The sequence below is a fragment of the Nothoprocta perdicaria genome, unplaced genomic scaffold (genome assembly GCF_003342845.1).
Source record: "Nothoprocta perdicaria isolate Ctin4 unplaced genomic scaffold, notPer1 scaffold_13, whole genome shotgun sequence".
Lineage (NCBI taxonomy): Eukaryota > Metazoa > Chordata > Aves > Tinamiformes > Tinamidae > Nothoprocta > Nothoprocta perdicaria.
The window spans coordinates 1,513,383-1,539,928 of NW_020454427.1; the positions used below are offsets into that span (position 1 = coordinate 1,513,383).

The 26,546-nt window shown below is 39.6% G+C and overlaps 2 protein-coding genes across 2 annotated transcripts in view; both read right to left on the bottom strand.

The window, feature by feature from the left end:
* Positions 1-1,946: 1,946 nt before the first annotated feature.
* LOC112942570 (tyrosine-protein kinase TXK-like) lies at positions 1,947-14,517 on the bottom strand. Its single transcript, XM_026033541.1, has 14 exons — positions 14,435-14,517; positions 14,078-14,174; positions 13,025-13,230; positions 12,362-12,427; positions 11,721-11,775; positions 10,894-10,973; positions 10,103-10,230; positions 8,465-8,539; positions 7,452-7,623; positions 6,818-7,034; positions 5,810-5,874; positions 4,393-4,511; positions 3,580-3,737; positions 1,947-2,603 (listed from the first exon to the last, which is right to left on the bottom strand). Exons 1-14 carry the CDS (start codon positions 14,515-14,517, stop codon positions 2,535-2,537), a joined length of 1,590 nt encoding a protein of 529 aa, XP_025889326.1. The 3' UTR covers positions 1,947-2,534.
* A 7,185-nt stretch (positions 14,518-21,702) lies between these two features.
* The window catches only part of TEC (tec protein tyrosine kinase), a 46,742-nt gene continuing 41,898 nt past the window's right edge, over positions 21,703-26,546 (bottom strand). The window contains exons 18-20 of the mRNA XM_026033548.1: positions 25,998-26,116; positions 25,514-25,671; positions 21,703-22,680 (exon numbers count right to left, since the gene is read on the bottom strand). Of these exons, the coding sequence (XP_025889333.1) occupies positions 22,603-22,680; positions 25,514-25,671; positions 25,998-26,116 (355 nt within the window). The 3' untranslated portion in view covers positions 21,703-22,602. The remainder of the gene's footprint in view (positions 22,681-25,513; positions 25,672-25,997; positions 26,117-26,546) is intronic.

A 26,546-nucleotide genomic window follows, 5' to 3' on the forward strand; every position in this document is an offset into this window, starting at 1 on the left:
TCAAGGAGACTTGAATAGGTAAAATAATCTGTAGKGAATTTGGAAAGAAGTTCACAGGTTATAGCTGTCTATAGAAACATGTGCTACCATCTTCCCTTACTACTCTCCTAGCTAAGCCTAAAATAGACTTGCCCTGATGAAGGTGAGTCTTGTTCCAAACCTAAACCTCGCTACTTATCACAGTTGTGACCTGGGGATATTCCGGGAATTACACACTCGTGGCTAATRTTTAGTTACTGGTTAAACTGCAGCAAAACAAAGTGGGTAAGTGTATTTGGAAACACTTATGCAAATGCCTTCCAGGCTTCCCTTTGCAGAATTCCTCCTTGCAGTTTTTAAAGAAAAGCTACAAATTTTTCTATTCCATATCCTATATCTGTTTACAGCTAGATTAAGAGGGTATATGGAAGTGAGGCTATATGTAAGTAATTATGCAGCTATTTCTCTGTCATGTAATTGTTTAGAGAGGAGAAAAAAATATCACTCTGAAAAACAAGTGGACGTAAGCCTGTATCCACAGGTACTTGATCTGCATTATTTGTCAGGAAAGCTTTTCAGGAGACAAATGATTTCGCCATCTGAAGGTAAATACTGGTTTGTCAGTGAATTCTGGATGCTTCTCTTTTCTATCAAAAGCTGAAGTGATTCGTGTCCCAGAACGGGCACTTCTGCATTCTTTCCTCATCCCTCGCACTGCCTTGCTGCGAGTCCATTTCCTCACGTTCAGCCATCAGCTGGATTTTCACAGGTGCTGAGGACTTGTTCAGCCTCGCAACTAGGTCTCTCTCACACAAACACACGAGGGTTTAAAAGCCCCAAATCGGGCAATACTGGCCCCAGCTGCCCTGCTCCTGTGCTTTGATTTCTGAACACGGTCGGCATCTGAGCTGAGCTCCCAGCACCCACGAGGCCTGGGGTGCCAATTGCTAAACTTTATTTATGGGTGTAGCTCTTCTTGGCAAGTAAACAAGCCTAATACACCTGACCTTTGTCCTGCTGGGCCTTCCTCAACACTGCTGAAGCGCAGACTTCCAGTGCTGCCAGGCACGTTGCAACGCACCTGAATTTACTCCCTGCCAGGCATTCGCTGTTGGCTGTTAAACGGCCCTGTCCCCACGTGTTAACCAGGGCCTGCCCAGCAGCTGGGGCCAGTGGCACCACTGCTTGCTCAGGGCACGCCGGCCTCCCTTCCCTTGCCCAGCAGCGTTGAACCTGCTAGCTATATATTAACCCGTGGTCGTAAATGTAGCAAAACCCGTTTCCCAAGAGCTATTAAAAGAAATTCTTCATATACTATTCAAAGGCTCCATGTATTTTTACATTTGCAGATGTACACTGAATTTGGCATCGCTGGTTAAAAAGCAACGCGTGGCTGTGGCCTAGGCCCAAAGTTGTTGTGTGTGCRCAGCAGTGTTGTTTCATTTTACCTTATTCTTTTAGCAGGTAACAAAAGAAGGATAAAGATACCGCGTTTCACTTGAAGCAGCAATGCCTTAAAACACTATTCGAAAATACTCCCCAAAATGTGAATGATAGAAGAGCTTGCTTTCCCTAGGGATAAAATCTATCATAAAGTAAAAGTTATGGAGAGTGAATTTGACCTAGAGATACTGTTATCTCCTAGAAATCCAAAATTGGGCAAAATTAAGATRTTTCATTTTATTGTTGCAGTTATCTTTAAGATTCGGAAATGGGGGGAAAAAAAGTAAAATTAAGTTGTAAAGAATTTCTTCATTCTTCAGATAATTTTAAGTTATTTTGCCTGAAAAATGCTATAAAATCAAATATGCGTGTTTTTATAAATGTCACAACGCAATCACATGTTAAGAAACTATTTATTGTCAGTGGCCTAACTCTTATGTTAAATAACCATCTTTAAACTATTAAGTAATAGCCTTCACTTTTTCTGTCATTGCTCAAAAYGAAGAGTAAATGAAACGAATATTAACCTAAATCTGGGTTACGGACGAGCAAACATGGGGTGCTGCTGCAGTGGTCAGTGGGTGAGCTCAGCAGCACCATCGCTGCTGCTGAAATACTGGTGCTTTGCTTCAGCATCGCCTGCCTCGCAGTGCAAAAGGTCTCGTCCTTAAACTCGACCTACTTAGAGCTTCAGCAGAGTTTCCTGCATCACATTAGCTGTCACCCATCTGTATTCCCCAGTCCATGAAACTGTATTAAGCAACAAATCATTTCTTATTAATATTGTTACAGAAATTAGTGACACTCTTGTTTGGAAGAAAAAAATAAATGAAAAGGCCTACAGGGCAAGAAAGTTTAGSTACTACTTTTCAGACAGAAGACTTTTCTCCCTGAAAACAAATGGTTTCCTAGTCCAAAACCAAATTTCCTGAGATACGTACTCAAATGACTAAAACAAAATTAGGCCAAATCTGWACAGTTGCTTCAATACTTAGGGTGCAGACACTGTGATATAAGTAAAGAAGACTGTAAAGAAATGAGCTTTTTGTATCAACTACATTATTGAGTCTTAATGCTAATATTTCGGCAAAAAAAGGTGTGTGAAAACCTGACTATCCCATCTCTGTTATATTTGTTAGGGTCTCTAGTAGCTCTGCAAAAGTAGGACGTCCATCGGGTTTCTGAAAGGAAAGTAGAGGATAAATGCATGTTAGGAGTTGATCAATTATGGTAGTAACTTCAGAATATAGTTACACATTATTGTATGGTTACAAYAAGCTACCACTTAAAATTACATTTGATTCTAATATAGAGAAAAAAATATTAAGGTTATTACCCAAGAGAAAAATTTCATGTGTTCTTCAAGTCAATGTGTCAGAAAGTCAATAGACAGCTTCCTGTCTATACCATAAGCACAGCCACTTTTCAAAGAGTTTCTAAAATTTCTTTAAGAATCTTTTATTTTGTTTCTGGACCAGAACTTCCATAGGGTTTCTCCAGCTGCAAAGRATCACTGGAAAACACTCAGGAAACCATGATACTCAGGGATGTTCCCTGGGCCTTTGGGAAAGGATCGATCCTGTTGCATTATTTCAAGTATTGCCATAGGGAAAATTTCATGGGTAGATGTSAGAACAAAAACCTGAATGGTACTGAATGGGAGAGGAGGGAATGAAAAGGGGCCACACAAGAGAGCAGAAAGGGAACTGTCTGCTGCATTACTACAGCTATAGTGAGATATACATCCAAAGAAGGTGCTATAAAATCTGTACTTTGTAGGCAGCGCTGCTTTGGACAGGAATATGTTAAGGTCATCATTCAGAACAGAGCCAGATAAAGCTATGACAGGGTGTGAAAGAAGTCTTACACCTTACATTTGATGCAGGTGAGAAGTGAGACCACAGTGGAATAGTCAAGAGCAAGGATGATGTAGACCTGTTGTATTAATGATGTGCCCTACTTTTGTTGGATGTAACAACCAAAAGAAACGGAGGCTTGTAAGCTTAGCCATGATTTGTGGAAAGAACAGTGAGTGCTGCAGAAGCTGATAACACTGGTATGAAATTTAATGCCTCATGTCTCAAAGCTGCCTTTAGGTCTGCATTAAAAATGAAGAATACAGTAAAGTAATATCACAAGACAGTAAAAGCAACAAACCTCATGCCAGCAGCTGTACATGACTTTGTACACAGTATATGGTGCCAGATATGGTCGATAAAGTCGGTTACCCTCAGAAATCTCACGGACAACTTCAGAATTTGATTTACTTTCAAAAGGCATTTTGCCTTCTGTGAAGACTTCCCACATCAGTACACCTAGAAATGAACATTTGGGAGGAAAAAAAAAGAAGGACAAGTTATTTGACAGTATCAGAAGCACACACCAAAAAAGAAAAACCAACCAACAAACAGAACACTCCTTGCTTTGAATATGACAAGAAAATAAGAGCAACCTGAGCTGAATGAAGAGAGAACTGGCAAAATTCTCAGATAATACAATTTTCCCCCTATTTAAGTCAGCTAAGAAAATGGCCTATTAAATTACTGAAATGAATACGTATTTGGCTAATGGCAACAATATAAAGAACGCCTATTTCAGTCAAAATTAATTTTTTTGACAACTAGGGTTTCGGTGGATGGGTATTTTCATGATTAGTAGGACCGTGTGTAGACTGATGTGCAAGACTATGTCTGTTAAATTACCTAGAAAAAATAAACGTTAGGAATAATGAAATTTCTGTCTTGTAGGAGAAGTAGGATATCAAATCTGGATATGCAGACCAGGTCCTTGAACTTCTAAAAGAGTTCACAAACACTTTCTTCTAACATAGGTGAGATTTAAAAAATGGGGGAGGACTAAAGCTAAAGATAAGCTAGAGGGAATGTCAATAGAATATTGCACTTCTTTAAATCTTATCAGACATTTCAGAGAAACACACTATGTTGYTGCACATTAAACTAATCGACTCACCAAATGACCAGACATCTGATTTGCTGCTATATTTTTTAAAATGAAAGACCTCAGGAGATGACCACTTGATTGGAAACTTGGCACCTGAAGAGCTGATATATTCATCATCAATGACATACCTTAAAAGAAGAAATCAAGAAATAGAATATATTTTAACAGTAAAGAGCAATTTATTTTGGATACATTTCTCCAGGCACTTTATAATTCAACAAAAATATTGGGTCAATATAGAAAAACAAAGCAATTGCATCATATATTTGAGCACCCTTTCTGTCATGCAAGTAGTGAGATATATGTTACAAAAAACAAAAAAATCCGGTTCACTGAAAGGGCAATTTTYTTTGCCCAAGCTGATAGGAGCTATGCGAAGGTCTCCCAGTGAAGAAGATGAGGGCCCTTTGGCTCTGGAAGTGTGAGAGCAACATTTTGCAAGGCTGGCAGATGGACCCCTGTGTATGTACAAGTTTTGTAGATGTTCCTGGTATCAACCTACATTAGCGAAGGTGTTCTCAGGGCAGGCAGCAGCATGAACTCCTTTTAGCGCCCGTAATAAGGTCACCCAGAGAAACCGCTGCTTCGATTTCCCTCTCTTAGTCTGGTGCGGGCACAGAAAGAGGTCAYCGTGAGTGTGAAAGGGCTGGGGCGGGAGCTTTGCAAGCTCTGAGGGACCTCAGGGTGTCGTGGTGGCCTCGCAGTGGCCTCCCTGGATGGGAGGGAGGTTCCTCCAACACCCACCTGGTGCTAGGTCCCCATAGCCACCATGAGCCACTCGAGTCCCTGTTACTCAGGTTGGATCCTGACAACATTTTTGTCCCTCACTATGCTTGTTTTTTGGTGAATTTGGATGAGTTCAGCCTCCTCATGCTGAGGTAATACTTGTAGGGAGCAAAGCATCCAACAGGCATTGACATGGGCTAGCATGACCTTTTAAAAACAACTGTTTAGTCACAAACTGTGAGCGTGCAAGTATCCTTAGGCTAGAAATACCAAGTGTTTCTCCACCTTTGGCTGGTCCACACATTAAGCAGAAAAGCCACTTCCCTGCTTGGTGAGCACAGGCCACTTCCTGCTATGAAGGCCCCGAGAAGGTCAGTGCTTATATAGACCCTCCCCAGCACTCAGAAACCTTGGGGAAAAACTGTTTCTTTAAGCTCCTGGCAGCCCATCACTCACTGAGCTTTTCAAAAATCACTTTTGATATGTCAAAAAAACATTTTCTACCAGTAGCAAGAGAACAATGTATCAGGCAGCCACGGTGCAACCACTAAATAGCAGCCCCAGCATTTCAGCAAGTGCCTGGAAATTGAGTGCAATGGGAGTTCCCAAAGCAGCAGAGTGAGCCATGCCATTAATTAAGGCCTTGATGCTGCTGACTGAAAACAGGGCACTCCAGAAAGTCATGTGTGTGTCTTCGTACCTTGCCATCCCAAAGTCAGACACTTTAACAACRTGATTCGCGTTGACTAAGCAGTTCCTTGCAGCCTAGGCAAAGTGAGAGAAACAGAGTTGAAATCAGTGCATTTTTAGAAAACTACAACAGTTTTATTTTTTCATCTTACACATATAGTTTATATTCTAAAAGGGTATGATTGACCYCCTCAAAAATACAAGATAAAAAGGGAAATTCTGGCTTCAAGTGAATGAAAATGCTTCATCACTGCATCATATCATTTACACAGACTTGTCAGACTGAATGCTTTAAGTATAAGCTAAAACATTTCATATATTCCTGCACAGTAAAATAAAATTTTAGGATACAGAGTTTAGTTATCCAAGCAGCTATACTCCCGAATGCTGGCATTAGGATACTTACTCTGAATTTTAAAAACTGTTCATGAAAGAAATCAGAACTCCTTGGAAGCTTTTGAGACTTTCCATTTTTTTCCAGCAGCCAGAATGGGCAGAGCAGAAAGATTTCTGCTGCATCCAGACAGGAGTGTTGGAGAAAAAGCAGAATATAAAGAAACTCCTCCCAGATGCTTGACGGATAGAGGAGAAAAGCACATATCCCATATACCCCAATCCCAAGGCAAGGTGGTGGAGAGCAAGAGGAGAGAGGGAAGAGAGAGAGATTTTGTTACATAGAATAATTTGCTACTGCTGCCCCTTTTTATTCCTGAGATTATGGCTGCACTGTGATCAGTGTGTGATAATCCTATGGATGGATCCTATCCCATGGATGTCTTTCCATGATAATTTCCTGGCTTGCTTTGACTTCACTCAATTATCACATCATTTTTCCAGCTGCTTGTGGGTGAAGGAACAGCTGAGAAGTCTTGAGAAGTCCACCCAGAGTGCTGCGTTCCTCAGGAAAACCCTGTGGTCTTATTAGATCCAGCAACGCCCAAGCCCTACAGAACATGAGGACAATGAAGGACGGCGAGTCCTTCATTGCCATCATTCACAGAAAATCTCTCATACTTACCAAATCCCGGTGGATAAACTTGTTTCTTTCTAGGTACTGCATTCCTTCGCACACGTCCTGGCACATGCCTAGCAGGACGTCTCTGCTGAGCTTCCCTCGCCTTTGCCGCAGGTAGTTGAGGAGGCAGCCGTTCTCCATGAACTCGGTCACTACGTAGAGAGGCCTGTGGTAGGTGCACACCCCGTAAAGCTGCACCAGCTTTGGGTGGCAGAGGTGCCTGTCAAAAATGTCCCTGTCAGTCAGGCTGTCGTTTGTTACTGGCAAGTCATTAGGGAATTTGGGAAATCAGAAGAAAAGGTGATAGAGTTTCTCAGACGAAGTAGGCAAGTTTAAGATCTGTCAGTGATCTTAGAGACACAGAATTACAGATTCCACTTAACCATCTTAAGAGCAGCTCTCAGCACAGATAGAGCTTTGCAGAGCAAGGTATTACCCATTACAAAAAAAAAAAAAAAAGACTGGCAACAAGTGTATTGAGCATCTGGAGCAATCTGATTTAGACCACAAAAATCAACTTTTCTATATTGCATGTCAAGAGCATTAACAGTCCTTACAGTGTTCTTTGTTTTGTGGGGATAAATATAATTAATCATCTCAGTGTAATCTCTATGTATCATGCAGCTTTTAGACTCACATCATCACTTTGGCCTCCTCAATGAAATCATCTTCAGACATTGCACCTTCATGGATCATTTTGATGGCAACCTTGACAGTTGCTTTCCATTTACCCAGCTGAACTACTCCAAACTGCCCACGTCCAAGCTCCTTCATGAACGTCAGCTCAGAGGGGTTTAATTCCCACTCCTCTACAAAAAGAAACAGACATGTCGTAGCAGTCAGGCCAGCTTCCCTTACCCATGCTCCAGGAGAGAGGATGCCACTAATTCTTACAGCAACACAGCTCTTCCTCTACTGTAATATGGGCCCGGAATATCTGAAGATCTCTGCATGCTCATATATGTTATATATGAAGGGTTTTTTACAGCTCTTTATAGCAAACATCGTCATGTTTGATGTTTTAAACTCTGATCAAGATCCAGAGTAGATTAGTATAGCTTCAGAAATAGTTAACAGTTAATAGTTAAGACTTGTTATTTATAGGAACATTCACGGGATTACAGGTGATTTTGAAGATTCCTGTTTTGTCATATGTATATTCATTAGCCAGATGATATTAACTTCCTGCTGTGGATACACAAAACAAACATATATTAGTTGTTCTTTAATACTGTTTAAGATTTTATTCTTATTTCTAAAACTTGCAGAATCAACAAAGAAAATCTTCCTCAGAAATATTAATTGATTTTTTTTCCAGGCATTTAAATAATTCAGATATCCTTTAAGAGGCCATTAAATGCATATTTGAGTCTTAGGTCTGCTTACAAAATTCCACATAAGAAATGCTCTAGAAGTTATAAAAGAAGCACAACAGGTGCTAACCTGAATGAATCCAGAAGGATGTTCCCTTTGGTACCATCACCTTCCTAGGAAATCAACATTTATTTCCAGTGAACATGAAACTGTTTCTGTGTGYRTTATTAGTGGGAAAATACACCAATSTAATGGTATAATTCACCTGATAAGTGTAATACAATTTCTGAGTAGACCGATTCCTAAACATTCACCAAAACATTATTCAAAATTTACCATAACGAAACCCCGCTGTTGCTGGTGAGGAACATCCCATTGATCCAAYTGGATGCCGGAGACGAGTGATAAGACCTGTAGGAGGCAAAGCAATAATATTCTGTTGACAGATTATCCCATTTTTAACTATGCTGCACAGTATCTGTTCTCAAAAAAGAGCTTGCTCAGAAAAAAAAAATAGCTTGTTTCTCACATTAAGTGATAAATGAGAAGATATTGAGGAAAACTATATTCAATAAGGCCCTAAATACAGTGAGTGAGAGGACGGCCTCTTTTCAGCCTGGCAGATGAGTTACTGTTTAGGGAGACAGGTGCTGTTTTCAAAATGCCACGTAATTGTTTTTATTTATTATTAAGTATTGCTAACAGCTGTATGACAGTGCACCTTGGGGTACCAGCTGAGATCCAGCCAGTCATTGTACCAGTATAYGTGATAAGGCAGTTCCTACCTCAAGGAAACATTATCTAAAATTGTTGATTAGTTCAATAGTTAAYTAAAATTTTCATAGCATTTTACACCCTTGAAAGTGCATTATTATTTAACTATGAACTTTATCCCACTGCAAAAATATACCTCCATACAACCAAAAGTGATACTCTTCCTTATTTCTAGGGTGCTGGTAATTTTATACACCCAGTATCACCCACCGAGGCTTTCTCCTTCAGCAGGATTTTTCAGGTTTATTTCCCATCACAAGAAAAGTTTTGGCCTGTTATGGTTTCCCTTTGAGCTCAGGAGCCAGATGTACCAGTGAAACCATCCCTTGCTGCTTTCCTATGACACCTGGAAGGTTCATTTGGTTGCTACCTGCTTTCCTGCAAGCACAAGGGAGCTGGATGCTTCCTTTATTTCTGAAGCTACTTCTTGCTGCCTACCAAGGGCTCTCTACATCCCTCCATTCTCCCAAGACTTTCAGATCCTTTTTTCTTTCATGGAATTCCTACAGTCCTCCTCTCCCAGGAAAAAGCCTCTATACATTCCTATATCTTCCTTCCTCACCAGTGCTAGGGGCCTCTGCATCTTTTCCCATCTCCCCTCTTTCAGGATAGAAAGATTTTAGACTGTATTCAAATGACAGGCAGAGCCAGGACAAAGGGCTTTTTTAATTTGTTAGACATTATTTAAGGCTGGCATCAGCAACCAAGCAGAGGTGGTTAACTCTGGCAGGCTCTAAATCAGTCTTGCAGAGCCCTTGTGGTCCCCAGTTCTGCCTTTCAACTGTTTGGGGGTTTTGGCAAAATCACCAGCTAGGGCCGAGCGTATTTCCTGTTTTTCTTTAATTGCATGCCTGCAAGTTACTGCGTTTCAGACAAGCAAAGAATTATAATCAAGCTGAACCTAAGTCACATTCAGTCAAGCATGAACCAGCGGCATGAAGAGCAGGTGAAGGTGACRCTCCTAATTCTGTAAAATTCACTTCATTCGTGTGCATCGGCTCGGCAGTTTCACTTCCCGCACGGTATGTGCACCTCGCAGCCACTGCTCTGGCAAGAGACTCACTGCACATTTGAGCTTGTCAGCAACGAGGAAACTTGTGCCTCCTTTTATAAGGAAAGGAATGCAAAAAGTGCTATTTAYGTTCTCTCAAATTCCTAATGATCATCAGCAGTAAAACCATATCAGCTTGGATGTGTTACCTGCAGCATTCTGTTGGTGATATTGGATGAGTTCAGGAATAGATGAGAAGAGATATTTTTCTGCCACATAATACTGTTCCAAGTGGTTTTTCTTAATTTGGTAATGTCGAATGCCTCCTCTATGATTTCTGAAATCAAGAACATCACACAGAATAAAAATATGTAGTGGTTTGATTATATTTTACCTGGAGAGAATGTACAGAAAAATCTAAGTCYTTAAGACACATTTCCCTACTTCAAATGACTTGGTACACTGAYTAAGAAAAAAATTGTCCTTAACTAGATCTCTATCTTTTTATTATTATTTTATCGTGCAAATATTTATTCTTGTATTATTGAATGCACAAAAAATAGTTGTCGCTCTTAATATACATCTCTCCTAAATTAGCACTCATTTGAATCTAAACTTCTAAAATTAACGTACTCTTCACAACCTGAATTTTACAGAGAGCTAAAAACATCTCCACATGTAGTCCAAGATTAGATTTTTCCATTCTGCTTCTCCAAAGGCAAGTGGTGCCTTCAGTGGTACCTTTATCTCCTTTTCTATATTTCTCACCTTTATGACTTCAGTGCTTTCTTCTCGTTTTGCTGCCTGTCTCTCCCTGGTTTTGAGGGCCCAGAAGAAAGCAATGAGGGTCACATTGCAGCTRTAGGTGTTTTTGAAGGCTGGGAAGTATTAGCTGGGTCTAGCAGAGGTTGGGCACATCCCATGCCCAGGAATTTGAGGGAAGATCTGGCTTTGCGTTTTGATTCAACCCACTACCCAACTGAGAGCAAGTCCTACTCACTCTTTAGACCGCGAATACACAGACAGTGTGAGAAGCCCCCGGTGGCTTGAATCTCTGACCACAAATGCTCCTTCTTTGGACTGCAAAGAAATCCACAGAGAGTTATTTTGGGCTTTTTTGCTTGAAGCAAAATCCCTTGCAATAGGCCTTGTATCTGATTACTGGGTCCTGTGGACTGACTACTAAAACAAACTGGCAGCAAACTCTCTTCTGAAATGGTTCACAAAACTAATGAAATCACGGGAAAAATCATCGTCCATGTTGAGGAGGATCTCTACATGTTTACACGTGAGGCAAAGAACATAACCATAAAGAAATACAGAAATATTTGTTACTATACTAACTGAAGCTATTTATTGTAAATTAAAGTTATTAAAATTAGTAGAGGARAATTAGAACCTAGAAAGACTTAATTAGTGCTAACTTAAGAACTTTAATAATGGATARAGGGTGGAATAGCGTATGGACTACTTGCTTTATACATAAAATAATTGCAGGGTGGAAGGTTATTAACTCTGCCACTTTAGTATCTTGCTTATTAGAGAGATTTCAGTCTTCAGTGTTTTGGATAAAAGATAAGCTTAGCAAACAGCATAAAATCCAATTAAACTCATATTGAAGATCTCCTTAGAATTTGCTGGGACTAAAACTTAAAATACTGGGAGGTCTCCATAGTCTACCCTATACATTCACTCCAGAAAGCTGTCCCTTTATTTTAAGGTATTCTCTCTGCCAAACAGATTTGGATTTGATTGCTGAAACATTCTTGGTGCCTCTACTCATAGACCTTTCCAGTTACTGTTAGCTGTGTTAATATGCTGAGTTACCTTCTGCCTTAASAGAAGCTCTGCCTGGCTCCGGTTTACATTTTTGCAGTACCAGCTACAAGAAAGAGAAATCCARTCTTTAACTCCTGATATTCTTAAAAAACAAACAAACAAACAAAAAAAGAGGGCAAGCAATTCCCACCACCACCATCGTTTTCTGTTTAACAGGAGTAATCCTTCTTAATTATTGCACTATTCCTAGTCCAAAAGCCAAATAGAGTTATCATTGCACATAATAATCTCTCACTGGGCAGAATCAGCTTCTAGTCACTTAATTACCTGTTCACAACAGAAAGAGATTATAATATAGAAAGGCTGTGTAGTCGACCCACGCAAATAGGAAACATCTGGATTCTGACATTCTGGTTCATGCAAACGAATCGTTACGGTGTTCAGGGCGGGTTGTACCCCCAGAGCACACGGTGCAGAATGAATTAACCGGTTTGAGTAAAAGAGTAAGGTTTCCACACACACACACAAAAAATAAAGAAGAAAGAAAAAAAAAAAAAAAAAGAGAGAGAGAACTTCTGGTAAAATCTCTGTATCTAATATATCTAACAAAGATGAAAGGATCAAGCTCTACAATGAATCATCCCGTTTTGAGAAAAGAAAGCACAACAATCACGTTCAAGTGCACTTACTCGTAGGTTTCTAAATTGTTTTGCCTGTTCTCAGTTACGTAATTGCTGGGAATTAGACCTTCATTCCTGAAACAAATACATTGAGGATAATGCTATGGTAGGATGCAAACTATTAAGAATTCAGATATACATCTTTTACTGAATTATAGGATTATTTAAGCTATTTTTCTATATCTTCAGATACAGAATCCCAATGCAGGAATTGAATAGAAGKCTAAATCCTTCCACTCCAGGAAAATGTATGAGCCCCACAGCTGGTGACAGTTACTGAAACAAACAGGTCAGCTGGGGGAAGTATTTGCAGAGTGCTTAGAGCAGCATGTTAATTGGAAGTTTCAATTAAAGCCAAAAGAAAATGAAGAAAAAAATATATACTTCTTCTCAATCAGAAGCCAAGCTTCTCAGTTCTAATCTTGGATCTATACAAAGTTTTTATATAAATAAAAATGTGTGCGTGCATGTGTATAAAAAATAGTAATATTTTGGACTCTCACTGCAAATATAAGTTGAGAAAAAGCATTTATAAATATTCCAAAAATGTCTATCTCCAAAATGTCACACATCTCTTGTACCATTACTTGCTTTAACAGGAGTTCATTTTAGTGGATTCTTTTCCCCCTTTCAGTGCAGGAGAATATATTAAAACAGATGCCTTTCTCTTACCCATACTGGTCTCTTGCCTTCCACCAATGGGGGTCATACTTTTCAAGGATGATGTATTCTTCTGACTTCCTGAGTGTTAAATCAGAGGGTCCTCTAGCAAAAAAATCATATAGTGCAATAACTTTGATTTTTTCTGCATAGTCTTCCAAGGCTTCAGGGGGTAAAGGAGGTAACGCCTTCTTCTTAAACTGTTGGACTGCCCGCCTCTTATGCTAGTGAAAGAAAATATATATATATATATTTCATCATTGTCTTTTTTCCTTATTATTTCTCATTTCACCAGTTACTAGTATTATTTTTATTACTAACATTATTTTTTTATTACTAAAAGGAGTAAATCCTGATCATTATTTCTCACTGTGTTATACCATCACTCAGCCACTTACGAGACAGCAAGACCTACATTTGAGTGCTTGAGTATCAGAGCCAAAAGTACGAAGAAAAGCACAACAAGTAATAGGCCAAGTATATATTTACCTTAAGCTTTCTCTGACCGCTGCTCAATGTAAATCCTGGGATAACTCCCTAGTTAGTGCAAATTAGCAGAGTACCACTGAAAAAGGTAACCAGGAATTTGGCTGTTCATCTCAAAAACCAACATGGATGGGAAGGGCACTGCAGACATTGGGAGCAAATCAGCAGAGACGCAACCATCTCCTTTTGTGACAGTTCAGGTTCTGGGTTTGCACTCAGCTGTGCTTTGAAAACTCAGATTAATTCTGCTTGGATCTAGTAAAGCTGAGGGGAATGTGTCACATGGCAGCTGAGCTGAGCCCTTTTCACCTCCCTTGCTCAAATACCCATGGGGTCGAATGGGAACTACCCTGACCGGTGACTACAAGCCAAGTCTCCCAGTGAGGTCAACCAGACTCCAAAACCCACTGTGACCCTCTTTTCACACTCAGTGTAGTTCTTAGAACACCTTTACTTGTATTTTCTGAAGGCAATTACAGGAATACATTCTCAGAGGTTAGTTCTGTACTGGTTCTGGTAGCAGGCCACTGCGTGGCACATCACCTCATGCATTTTTATGCCTTTCAAAGCGTTACTTACCCAGTACTTCCGAGTAGATGTGTAGGCAACTTCTTTCTGTGAGGCCGAGTACTTGGTCACCAGGCCGGTATCTGGGTCCACGTTCATTCTCATGGCTCTAATTTTAAAGAACATGAAATACTTGAGTAAACATATAGATATAAATGTTCATTAAAAAAATTCACATATATTTATATGTGTATGTGTATATCATGTATATATAAGGATGTCTTCATTCATGTTAGGGGTATATAGGGTAGGGCTTATTTTAAACTTCTGCATAATTAGCCACTCTAGTGCAAATGGATCACTGAAAGTCTTCTAGGTGCAAATATTTTGATTCTCTCAATTGCTGAAGAGCTTATGCATTTCACATACCTTTTTTGCACTGTGCAGCAGCAGCAACAGCAGCAGAAAACAGACTGGATGGTGTGATCTGTGAACAGGAATATTTTACACATTTGCAGTGTTCTTGCTAATTTGCTTACATAACTTGCAGAATTAAGGCCTAGGAGGTGTACTTAGCAGTATCATTAGCTCTGTCCCACCACAAAATACTTGGTAAATCATTAAAGCTGAGTTTGCATCTATCTGAGAGAGCAGAGCTTTTCTCCCACCCAGCTACACGTTGCTGCTGTATCCCTTACACTGACCGTAGTAATTAGAAGGCACTGTGATGAATTAAATCAGCTCATGAAATCAGCAAAGAATGGAAAAAAAAAAGAAAAAGAAGAAAAGGAGAATGAATTTTCAGCCAGATCAGTCCTGTTCTGACTGATCACACAGCCATGTACACTCCACCAGTGCAACCAAAGGCAGCGTGACCCTAGACAGGAGATGAACCATCACCTTCAGTGATGACAGGATTTTAGATTACTTAAGCTGAACATAAAGCCACCCTGATAAGAAAAGCGTTTTTTCTTATTTTAAGATTTATTAAAGAAGACACAATTCAACTCTTTGTGTTGCTAGTGATTTTCCTGCTTTTAGTTAAACTACTAACAGAATACGTTCTTTGGCACAGGTTTGAAGTGACCAAAGATGGACTTCTCACCTACATGCCAAAGAGCTGATGAGCTTGAGCAGAAAACCTCAGACATCTGTATACATATATGAGTCAATTCAGGATATATGGTGTGAGTAGCAGGAAAGTTACGATGTTTTCTCAGTTGGTTTTAAGCATGTCAGATGACCTGATTTGAAATAGGTGACTGCATGGTTTGTGGTCACTCTGGTCATGCTATGAGGGTTTCATCCAGCACCTGTAACTATGACTCTATCCCTTTGCACCTGCAGGCTCTTCCCCATCTCCACACGAACCAAGCAGCCGCGAGGCCGCAAGGAAACTGCTCGGAACAGCATAGGGGCCCCAGGGTCGAGACACTTCCAGAGGTGCCTCCTCCAGACACCAGCCCCATCCTCGTCTTGCCTGTGTCCGTCACCCCCAGCCTCAGGGTAGGCTGGCTTCTGTCCCCTCTGTCACCTGGGGCCCTCACCGCAGGAGGTGGCGGCTAAGTGGCTATGGTTGATTTAAGGTCATAAGGTGGCTATGGTTTAACTCTAAGAGATAGTTATATAGAGAAAGGGCTTCCATCATGCCCAGCTGCACCAGTCAAAAACAGTCTTCGTATCCCACACCAGCAAGTCCCGGCCCTTCTCCACCCCTGAGGCTGTAGCACTGGCAGAGGCTTCAGGCCTACACTTGAAACGATCTTCCTGAAGTCTCAGTATTTAGCTGCTTTAGTGTTCACATGATACCTCTTCGTACACTCTGACTAGTGCCTTCCAGTTTGTTTCCCCTCATGGCATTTTGTTTTTGTCTTGTCTTGTTTATCCTAGTGATCAAATCCTCTCTGGTATGATAAATAGGACAGTCTAGCTAGTGACCTATAGTAGTTTCTACCAATGCAACAGCAAAGTGTGTTGAGACTATGAATCCTTGCCCTCAAAGGCCTAACAGTTCTCACTTAAACTGGTGAAAATGGGACGATTTTCTCTATAAATATACACAGAGCATGCAAAAGATCTTGCCCTAATAAAGGAAGAGAGAATGTCAAACAGCAGGAAGATAAGATCAAATTAGTTCTGGGTCGGAAGAGGAAGCGCCCTGTCTCGTACGTGTTTTGGTTTGAGTATTTACCATGAAAGTTGTGGGGCAATTTCGCTTAGAGTGCTGCATCCTGTGAAGCGTCTGCTGTGTGGGAAGCTGGCAAGCCTGCACTAATCAGAAGACAGCATCAACTGCTTGGTAAAAGTTTCCACTGACGGCTATGCAAAACTTGGGGATTACAAATACCCAAGTCAGCTGACACCAACAATTTTCTTTAAAGAAATCAGAGCAGAAGATATAGGCAATGTAATTTATTTGCTGCATATTTTTCTGGGGTCCATTGAACTATTCCTCATTCGTAAAAATTGTATCACCTTAACTTTACCTGTCTCTAGCATGAGTTTACTATTGGGTCTACCTACTTAGATCCTAGATGAAAACAAACTTGGAATGACTGATCATTTCCTTATAGTAAGATGGGAAATATTTCAGTTTTACTAGCATTGTTCTCCCATTCCTAAAGAAAAAGAGAAATTTCAGAGCAAAGTGAAGTCAGGATGCTAAAGAACAAGTGCCTCTAAAGTAGTATTAGTGTCCCGGAAATGTATTGCATGGTGATGTTGGCTTGCAAGAACTGTCCTTCGAGGAAAAGTGCTATTCCAATTTCAGCAGAAAAAGTGTTGTTTAATTTTCAGCATGAATAATTACATACTTGCTTACCAAAATTCCCCAAATACCTTAGGAAGGAATTGTGCTTTTCCCCAACCTAGATTCTTATAGGTTTTATAATAGCTTTTACAATGGCTTCTATGTTCTATAAAAAGCAAACAATGTGGGTGAAAAAAAATCCTGTTTTTCTATTACTTCAGCTATTACCTTGAAGTTTAATCAGTAGTTAGTGCTGTGCCAAAAGGAAGCTGACATGTGCAAGCTCGTCTATTGCTTCTGATTATACCATCTAGTCTAATTAAACATATAATTCCTCCTTAGATGACTCGCTCTCCTTAGGAGAAGACTCGCTGGATATTTTTAGCCCAAGCACTGCAGAGTTTCAATGTTATGTAAGAATGATGTTCTAGTAAGAGCTAAAAGATTTGACTACTACTGTGAAAGTGAGGTTCCTACCTTCAGACTTTGCCATCAGTGACTTTCATGCCTGCTCTTCTAGTGGTTGCTTTTCATATCTGAATGCCCTTTGCTATGCTAAAAGCAATTAGCAATAAATGAACGCATGCAATGATTTTGAAAACATATCAAGCATATATATAAGATTATTTAGCTTCTAGATTAAAGCTGTGATTAGGATGTTTCATGAGACACATGCTTTTTATTTGGCCAGTTATTTTTCCGAGGTTAGAGTGTCTAATGAACCAAAGATCACAAAATGTGGCTGCAGTTGGCAGACTAGAGGTGAAGGCTCAGGTTAGAGTGAAGCTCAGATAGGCCCATCGCGCAGCAAACTCTTGGGCCTGCAGAGAAAGAGAGTTCTGCCAAGTTTGCTCCTCCTGCTTCTTCCTGCTATTTTACACGTCGAACCACTGTCTAGCAATCCAACAAATATCCATCATCCTGAAGGAAGGCACTGGCAGCTCTTGGAAAATCAGCTTCCCCATAGCCATGACTAGCTCCATGTTCTGCAACACAGCTTCCAAAATTCCATTGGCTACGCAGCATTCCTGCAGCAGTGTGCAATTAATTCAGTAGAAATTAAAGATGGAAGAAATTAATGCAGTGCAAGTTGATAATTCCTCTTTGGAAAACCACCAAGTCTCCAGGGAACAGTATCAAGCAACGTACACAGAGAGAGGCCTTCAGTTCTGTGGGGCTAAGAGTTACAGGCCTTGGACTCGGTCCTGCTTCTGAATGCAGAGTGGTTTGCAAATACAGAAATATTGACCTGATAAGCTGGAACAGCAGCATCTTAACAAAAACTGATGCATTGATCAACACATTTTGAGTCACTGGCAGTGACGTTACACTTCTTGAGCAAAATATGTGAAGATTCTTTTTCTCCCTTAATTTAAAATCAATGTTTTTCACTTCCTAGCTCACTACAGAAAAGCTGCTCTGTGACGCTGTTTAGAAAGACTTGGCCAACACTGCAAAAGTTAGAGGCTTTGATGCACCGAATGAGTAACGTGCCAAGCCTGGCTCATATCTTGATCTCCTGCTAGCAGCATAGGAAGATCTTCACGTTCGAGGTGCCTCGAGGTGCCCCAGCAGTGCTGACTGCTTCCTGCCCGGCGCTCCCGTAACCCATCTTGCTTGTCCRTATATTCAAAATGGAAAATACAAACTCATTTTAATGTGAAAAATTCGCTGTCTTTAAAAGTAGAAAGAAGTGGAAAATAAATAAAATTAATGTGCCGTTTTAAATATTTCTTCTTGATTTTCCTTCGTATTATGCCCTAATTCAAATCACTGAAACCATTGCAAAGATTCTTCTTTATTGGTTCCAATTTTGGATCAAGCCCTTTTTCTTTAGCAAAGCCCTATACATCTGTCAAAGATTGTTGGAAGATCATAAATTCAAGCCTTGACCCTCATGCCCCCTACCTTAACAAATCATGATAGCACTTAAAAACTAATGATTGTCGATATCAATGAGAGTTCTGCTTCTGTAAGGAAATCACATCTTGGATCGTGTTTTGGATTCCAGTTTTTGAACAGAACAGAGGCCAAGTGGATTTACCATATTACGAATGAACGACAATGTCTGGACAGGATACTAAAATGAAACAGGTTAACAGAAAGAAATTTTCAGCAACTTTAAATAGYCAATTATTTTCAGGAGTTTCTTAAAATAAAGCAGTTACGGACCCTTTACTTTTTTCAGGTCCTACTTCTCGTATAATCAAAAATTTTCCCAAAAACTTCTGGAAACATTGTTTAAATCTTGCTTATTATTAATCCACAGGCAGGAAGRTTTCCCCAGGGTCCACGGCTGCACTTGGCTCCTCAGCGCACATTTCCCTGACTTCTGTCAAAACATAAGCTACCAAAACACATTTAGCTTTAATCCTCAGCAGGTGTAAATCATTAAAAAAAATTAGCTTAGAATATATGCGAGATTGTTGGAGCCTCATATATGTAAGCCTTGACACCTTGGTCCCTACTTTACCAAGACTTCCTTCTTTAGTGGTGTGAAGAATCTCCCTTTCTCCAATACCTGAGGAAAGCTTGTGAGATCAAAGTTCAAATAGTTCAGACAGAGAATTCACAAAGTAAAGTGTAGCCAACTTCATCGCTCTTGCCTTTTCTTTTCCAGAAATGCCTTTAGTAGGAGGAAAACACTTTTTTTAAAAAATAGTAACATATTATCTCTCTGGACTGATAAACAAATACATATACCAACTCTACTATATATCCAAAGGCAGATTAGCCTATAGAATTATGATGCCCAAACCTAGACTTCTTACATGCACCGTTTTGGAAAGAGAGAAAAAGATACCAAGAGAAACATGAGGAATATGTGGAAATTATAGAACTTGATTCTCAGTCAAATATCTGTTAAAAACTTGCAGCTAACTTTTTAACAAATTATGTAAAACAATGAAGTTCCACAACACCTAAAACCTAGCAGCAGGGTTTGGGTTGTTATAGCTGCATATAGGGCTAGTTCCTATCCCCAATTATAATTCACTTTGTTTACCAGTATTTGGGACGCAGCACCAAAGGGCTAGACAAAAGCAAAAAGTTTAGTTAGAACTGAATTTTTATAATTTCCTTTTTATAATTTTACTACTTCACAAGCTTCCTAGATTGAGTTTCTTTTTTTCTGATTCACTGTTTCCCAAAGCATTGCTAATTTTGAAAGTGTTTTAGTCCAGTTCTAAGACATGCGTTTTCATGCCATGTTCTGCACAAAGTTCTTGCTCTTGCACAGCAGGTAGGTTAATTGTACGCAAAGACACTTTGCAAAATACTCAAACTTAATTTTCCCCATCAAAAACAAATAACAACACACAATATGCTTCCGGAACAGGTAGGTCTGACAATTTTTTGCAATACCAGAAGACCAATGATCAACCAGAAATCAATAGTTTGCTTCTAAAATACTTTAAAATACAAACTTCAAGCTTTTTACACGTGGAAGTTCAGGCATTCTTCACTTTCCCAGAAGTTCATTCTGTGCTGTAGGAAAGTAGGCTCAATACTTGTCTATAATCACTCATATCGTAGTAATTCTGCAGTTAGATTTGCAGTTAGATTAGTCAGTAACTCTGATGCCAGTAATTCTGAAAGTCAAGACAAGCAATCTGAACACAGATCATCTAACTCGCACGAGAGATTGCTGCTTGGTACTTTCATGGCAATTTTTCATAGGTAGCTAACTGCACAAAATTGCTGCACAAAACAAAACTTCAAAGATCAAAATGTTGTGACTCAGTTTACTTACAGGTAGAGAGAATCATGTCAGGCTGTCTGCTCACAATCAGATGGAAATGCAGTCCTTAATCCTTCGGTCGTCGGGGGTGCCAGTAACAACACCCCTGGCTGAGCTCTTAGCTCTGATACGAAGCACGGTATAATGGTAGAACACAAACACGGCTTGGCCCCACCTACCTWCCTTCCTTAAAAAACACAAGCAGATACTAATCTCATCTCTGTTAAAAAAAAAAAAAAAAAGAAACTTTCTAGTATTAAGCTCATGTTTTACAGAAATCAGGAGAGCTAAGCAGTAATTCAAAATCAAGTAAAGTTTAAAATTTCAAGGGGTCTTTGAGGACACTCAAAGAGTCAGTAAAAGAATTAAGTACAGAGCTTATCTGATCTTTTGCAAAATTTACCATCTGGGACTAGATGCATTAAAAAATGCATTAATTCATTAGCTAGGTGGCTCTGAGTACCTGGAAAGCATTTCTTCAGACAAGAGGCCTTCTCTCCTTTGAAAGGAAGTCCCTCTGGAAGGGCTTGGAAAAAGCAGTGGAGGGATGCAAGCACCTCCRAAAGTGATTACAGACATACTGAAATGGAGCAGTGCTGGACCGCACTGAGCTAACTACAGGCCACTTTAATAACCTGTTTTGAAATAGGCCTGACCACACACTTCTTCACATGAAAAACCCTTGTTGCAAAAYGACAACCCATTCTCCGTCACACAGAGCAGTCAGGGGCACCAGTAATTAAAAACAGATAAGCCCRCAACAAAAATAAGAAAACATAGTCAGAAGGTGAGTATAGCAAAACTGAAGCACATATACCCCTCACATCTGTAGGTATAATATAGTCAGGCTAATTTAAAGCCTCACTGAAGTCTGTTTAATCTCCAGCAGATGGGAAAAGACAAGGAACCTCTAAAAAGTAGCTCAGCCATTTCTGTGGTAAACATCTGACCACATAAATATATATTCACATTATTATACATAATGTATGCATATAYGTCAGTATTATGAGCATATGTATATATACAGATATATACATACATATATATGCATAGACATACACATCCTCATAATACTAATGAACAGTGAGTTTGGCTGATGAAGCAATGTCTGTCAGTAAATTATTTGCAAAACATTATTCCAAACAGCAGTTAATATTTAGTTTATTTACACATACAACACACACACATACTATGACATTTTCTGTTAAGAACAGAAAGGTGAGATCATTGCACATACAGGTAACAGAGACAGAAAAAGGATATCTCCTTTAACRCATATACGGGGTGTAATTTCTTTCATTTATAGTCTCATATATTGAGTTCCATAAGTAAGCTAAGGATGAACAAACTCATGCTTGGAAACTTCAAGAGAACACTCATTTTATATAAATAAACGTAGAGAATTTATATATTTACAATACATACAGCATATAAATTATAATTAATCAAAAACAAGGTATTATACTACACTGACAGCAGCTTGTGCTGAATCTTGGATTTATTTTTCCTAAGTAACGATTGGACTCGTCTTGGAAGGTCTTTGGTTTATGAGAGGTCTTAGGTGGTCTCGACATTTTACAAGGCGTGCAAAGGAAAAAGGCAGGTTTTGAGTTCTTGATAAGGCACAGATCCACCATCTGAGAAAAACAATGTTTCTGGAGAATCTCTGGAAACACTTCAGTGTCAGTAACTAACAATTAATAGATACCTTCAAATTTAAAGCATACAAATCACTACTGATACCACCATTTCTACTGTCTGGGCAAAGAGAAACTCAGAAACATGGACTGTAGATATATAAGCACAACCCAGCAAATGCAAACTAGGCTCTTAGCCTTTGGTCACATTCTCTCTTTTTCTCCATAGAGAGCTCAGCTTGTCCTTTATGCAATGCTGATTTTTCAGAAAAAAATATAGGAACTGCTCCTATTGAAGGCACTGTGCACATTTCCCAGCACCGTGTATAACTCCCAAGTATAACTAAGTGCAGCAAGTGTCACAGGTTCCCCACACGCTCACAACACCCAGCAGCTTAAGCCTTTAAAACAGAAACAAGGCTACAGGTCTTGCATGTGGCTCCTCTCCAGTACTTGGGCTGCTCTTTCTCTTTCAGAAAGCTTCTTCCCCCTCAGCAATGTCAATGATGATGTGAAGCAAGTCTTCAAAAGTAGGCCGTGCCTCTGGTTTCTGCAAACAAAAGCATGCCCCATTGTTATCACCACGTACTAAAGTTATGTCAATTTTGGTAAATTCTTGGTTTTGATATCAAGATGATCATTGCGTATATGGTAAGTGTGATGTGGAAAAAATATTTCTTTGTGCTGGTTTTGAATKTATTATTGCAATTAAGTTTCACATTATTATTTGACTGGACAAACTGAAATGGTGTTGCTGGACGACAGACTTCACAYGACTCGTTTCTTCACATTCTGCTGTTCCTTTCCATTTTTCTCCCTAATTTCCCACCCCTAGTAAATTGTCACAGCCTTTCTTCATGCAAACTGCTCACAGGCCTAAGCATTTTGAGTGCCCAGCTCTGAAGTCTCTTACTTCAATGCTTATTTTATGGACTGAGAAAGCAGACCACTACATAGATTAATGTAGCAGCATTATTCTATTACTCTTTTTCTTTTTCCCATATCCTTCCATGGGTGTCGTAACATCCTCTTTGCTTCATTTAATGGAGCCGCTTCGCTGACGTAGTCTCGTAGCTGACCTCACTGCCTGTTGATTGTGCTTTGAATGTCTGTGTAACCTGCACTTTTCCTCCATTTAACAACTTAATTTATAATATCTTCTAAAATTTGATGCTTCGGTATCCATTTGCATTTTCAAGTTACTAATAAATTGATTAGCCAAGGTTTAAGGCACCTATAGTTAACCATATTTTATGATAGGTTGAATATATTACTACTGTTTGTGTCATATTTGATATTYGCAAAATGACTTTACATTACTAATAATCCCTGATGAAATTAATGAACTTTTAATCAATTCATTAATGCTCACATAAATTCTATAAATAATTACCAATATTCAAAAAATCTTAACAAAGAGCTTATCATGATATGATTATTATGAGGTGATTTATTATTTCATTTTGAAGGCCAGTCCAAGCAGGTTATACAAACAAAATTTAATGGCTTGAAATTTCTTGGTTCCTGTGAATGGCCTTTTTAAGCTATATATGTGTTTGTAATTCTGCAGCCCTCCAAARATAGTTGTTTTATTTTTTTCCTTGCTTCATAAACCAGCACTCTGTAAGCTTTACATATTCATCAGTTGGTTTGGTGACTAATTACTCTTTGTTCTGACAACTTCTCCACTACAAGTATCAAAGAGTATGCCAGCTTTATTCTGGGAAAGARCACTCTCTCCTAAGCATCTCCAGGGCAAAGACCAACTAAAAATAAATGAATGACTTGGCTCTTTCAATTTCCGGTTTTCTTGATTGTGTTCTCCAAAATTAGAGGCATATAATTATATAAACCTACATTTTAATAGATGTCTTGCTTTAATACTGAAGAAAAAAAGTTTCATACTAATTGATRCTTCAAGTATTAAATTTGCTTTTCCTGCCCCTTTACATCTTTGAAAGCTGAACAGTCAATATTCTTCTGGATCAAGAGGATCAGTAGTACAGTCCATTTTTAATCTTTCTTTGGTAATCTTCAGATTTACCTGCTGAGGTTCAACAGTATCCTAATCTGCATTTTMTATATAATTTATATTTGGGCAGAGCAGCATTCCTTTAGAAATATTTTTTGATCATTCTGACACATTTCTACAACGACTAACAAGCTGAGGCAGCACAGAATTAAGACTTCCACTTTGAGGCACTCTGAAACAGTTTTGCTAGAAATATTTACACCCAGCCCCAACGAGCGACACCGGGAAGCCTGGAAGCATCCGTACGGATGAGCTCCGTCCTGCAGCCTGGCTGGCAGTGCCAGAGGTCGGGAGGAGATGGACGAGGGGGAGCAGCGTGTCTCCCGGCGGCAGCGCGGAGCGGCGCTGCGTTCAGCTGCCTGGGCACTGCCCATCTGATCCATGCCACGGACAGTAACACGGCCTCGTCAGAGCAGGGCTCTCTCTGAGTTCATTAGCTTGAATTCGGGATTATCCAGGACAGATCTCTGCATTTAAGTGGTGCTGCTACGTTCGACACTCCAGGCAACTCCTCCAAAGCCCTCGGTGTCATAACAGAGCCACAATGCCCTACTTCTCCCTGCCCTCCCTGCATCCATTCAGAGCTTATCCGGGCAGGCACAAAGTCCTAGAAAATCCCGAGGGAAAGAGGAGGCCTCCTCTGTACCGAGGATCCTGGTTCAGGGGGAAGAATGAGGTGGGCAGTGCTTCCCCTTCCCCATATCCTCCTTCCCTAATGCCTCAGAACTTTGTTTCTGGAAATATAGAGACCCTTGTCATGGAGGTGCCTTCCAAAGCTGTCCCATAGGTGTTATTAAATCTCATGTGTCATTAAACCTTGACTCTCTGCCTTTTCTCTTCATCTGCATCTAGTTTTGTGTGTAGAACCTGTGATCAGTAACCTCCCCACTCTGTTCTTTCCATGTAGGACAGATATTAGTGACTAAATCAAACTCATTCTCCCACTGACCTGACTGAAGAACAATCCTTCAATATTCCTTTTTATTTTTGTTAAATGAAGCAAATTCAGACCTTTTCCATCATCTGTGAATAGCTGTGAACATTCAGCTCTGTCCTACTTCCCATCTATTGTCTCCCATCTTTTATGCACAATCAATACTGGATCAGAAGCCACATTTCTTTCTTTGTGCTCCTTTTCATCTCTTTCTTGAACAGCCTATTTATGGAGAATATCCTGGTCATTTTTGTTCCATTTCCAATAGCTCCAACAACAAATACTCCCTCGGGAAGCAGGGGTCCAGAGACCCCTGAGCACAGGGCCTGAGACACAGACAGGATACTGGAGATTAATTTTTATTGCTAGACTGAGCTCTTGTCAATTCAAAGGCAAAAAATAAGAAAAAACACCTACCTCCTGCCAGCACATCATCATGACATCATACACCAGCTTGCAGGCTAGTTTGGGCCGATATAAACGATGTCCTTGGCTAACCATAGTTACCACTTCATAATTGGAGCTTTTTTCAAAGGGCATTTTTCCTTCTGTAAACACTTCCCACATAAAAACACCTAAAAAGTGAAAATAAACATTAAGAAAATAAACAAAAATATTTCCCTAAAATAAATATGCACTTCAATTTCTAGGCACAAATTTTCTGATAAGGAGTTTCTCAGAGACCTACATTCTAGAAAGTATTTAAATGTGGCTGAAGAAATCTTACTTTACTGTCATGAATTTAAAAAAAAAGTTTCACAACCTCCGTGGAAATTTATGCAGGCATAAATCTATGGCAAATGGTTTCACTGAGCTGCTTCTAAGAMCTCTGAAGCCTTAAAAATTAGAGTTTATCTATTAATAATCTAAAAATGTTGTATTTCAATGAGAAGCATCTTACCAAATGACCAGACATCTGATTTGCTGCTGAATCGGCTGTAATTAAAAACTTCTGGGGGACACCACTTCACAGGGAACTTGGCCCCTGAAGAGCTTGTGTATTGATCATCCAGGACATACCTAAAAAACAAAAACAAGGGTTCTTCAGTCATCCTCCAAACGTGCAGACTACAGTTCAGCTCAGATCTGAATACTAGGTACTCATATTGCCACCGTGTGGTCATCACTGTTAGTACCACACAATAAAGATTTCCTCAGAGGAGTATTGAAGTTTCAGATAAGAGACAATTAATTTTTCCTATTAACCAAAAGGGAAGATTCTGAGTAATTAACTAATTGACACAGATCTAGGCCACACACAACCCAAATTTCTATTTATGCTAAAGGTAAAATGTAATTAAGCTTTCATTTTCAGTTTAAAGTTAAGTGTATGCTAAAGGTAAAATGTAATTAAGCTTTCATTTTCAGTTTAATTACGTTTAACAAATGATGCAGCACCCAACCCAGGCAGGATCAATCAGGGTCAACAAGAGCAGGATATCAAACCCTC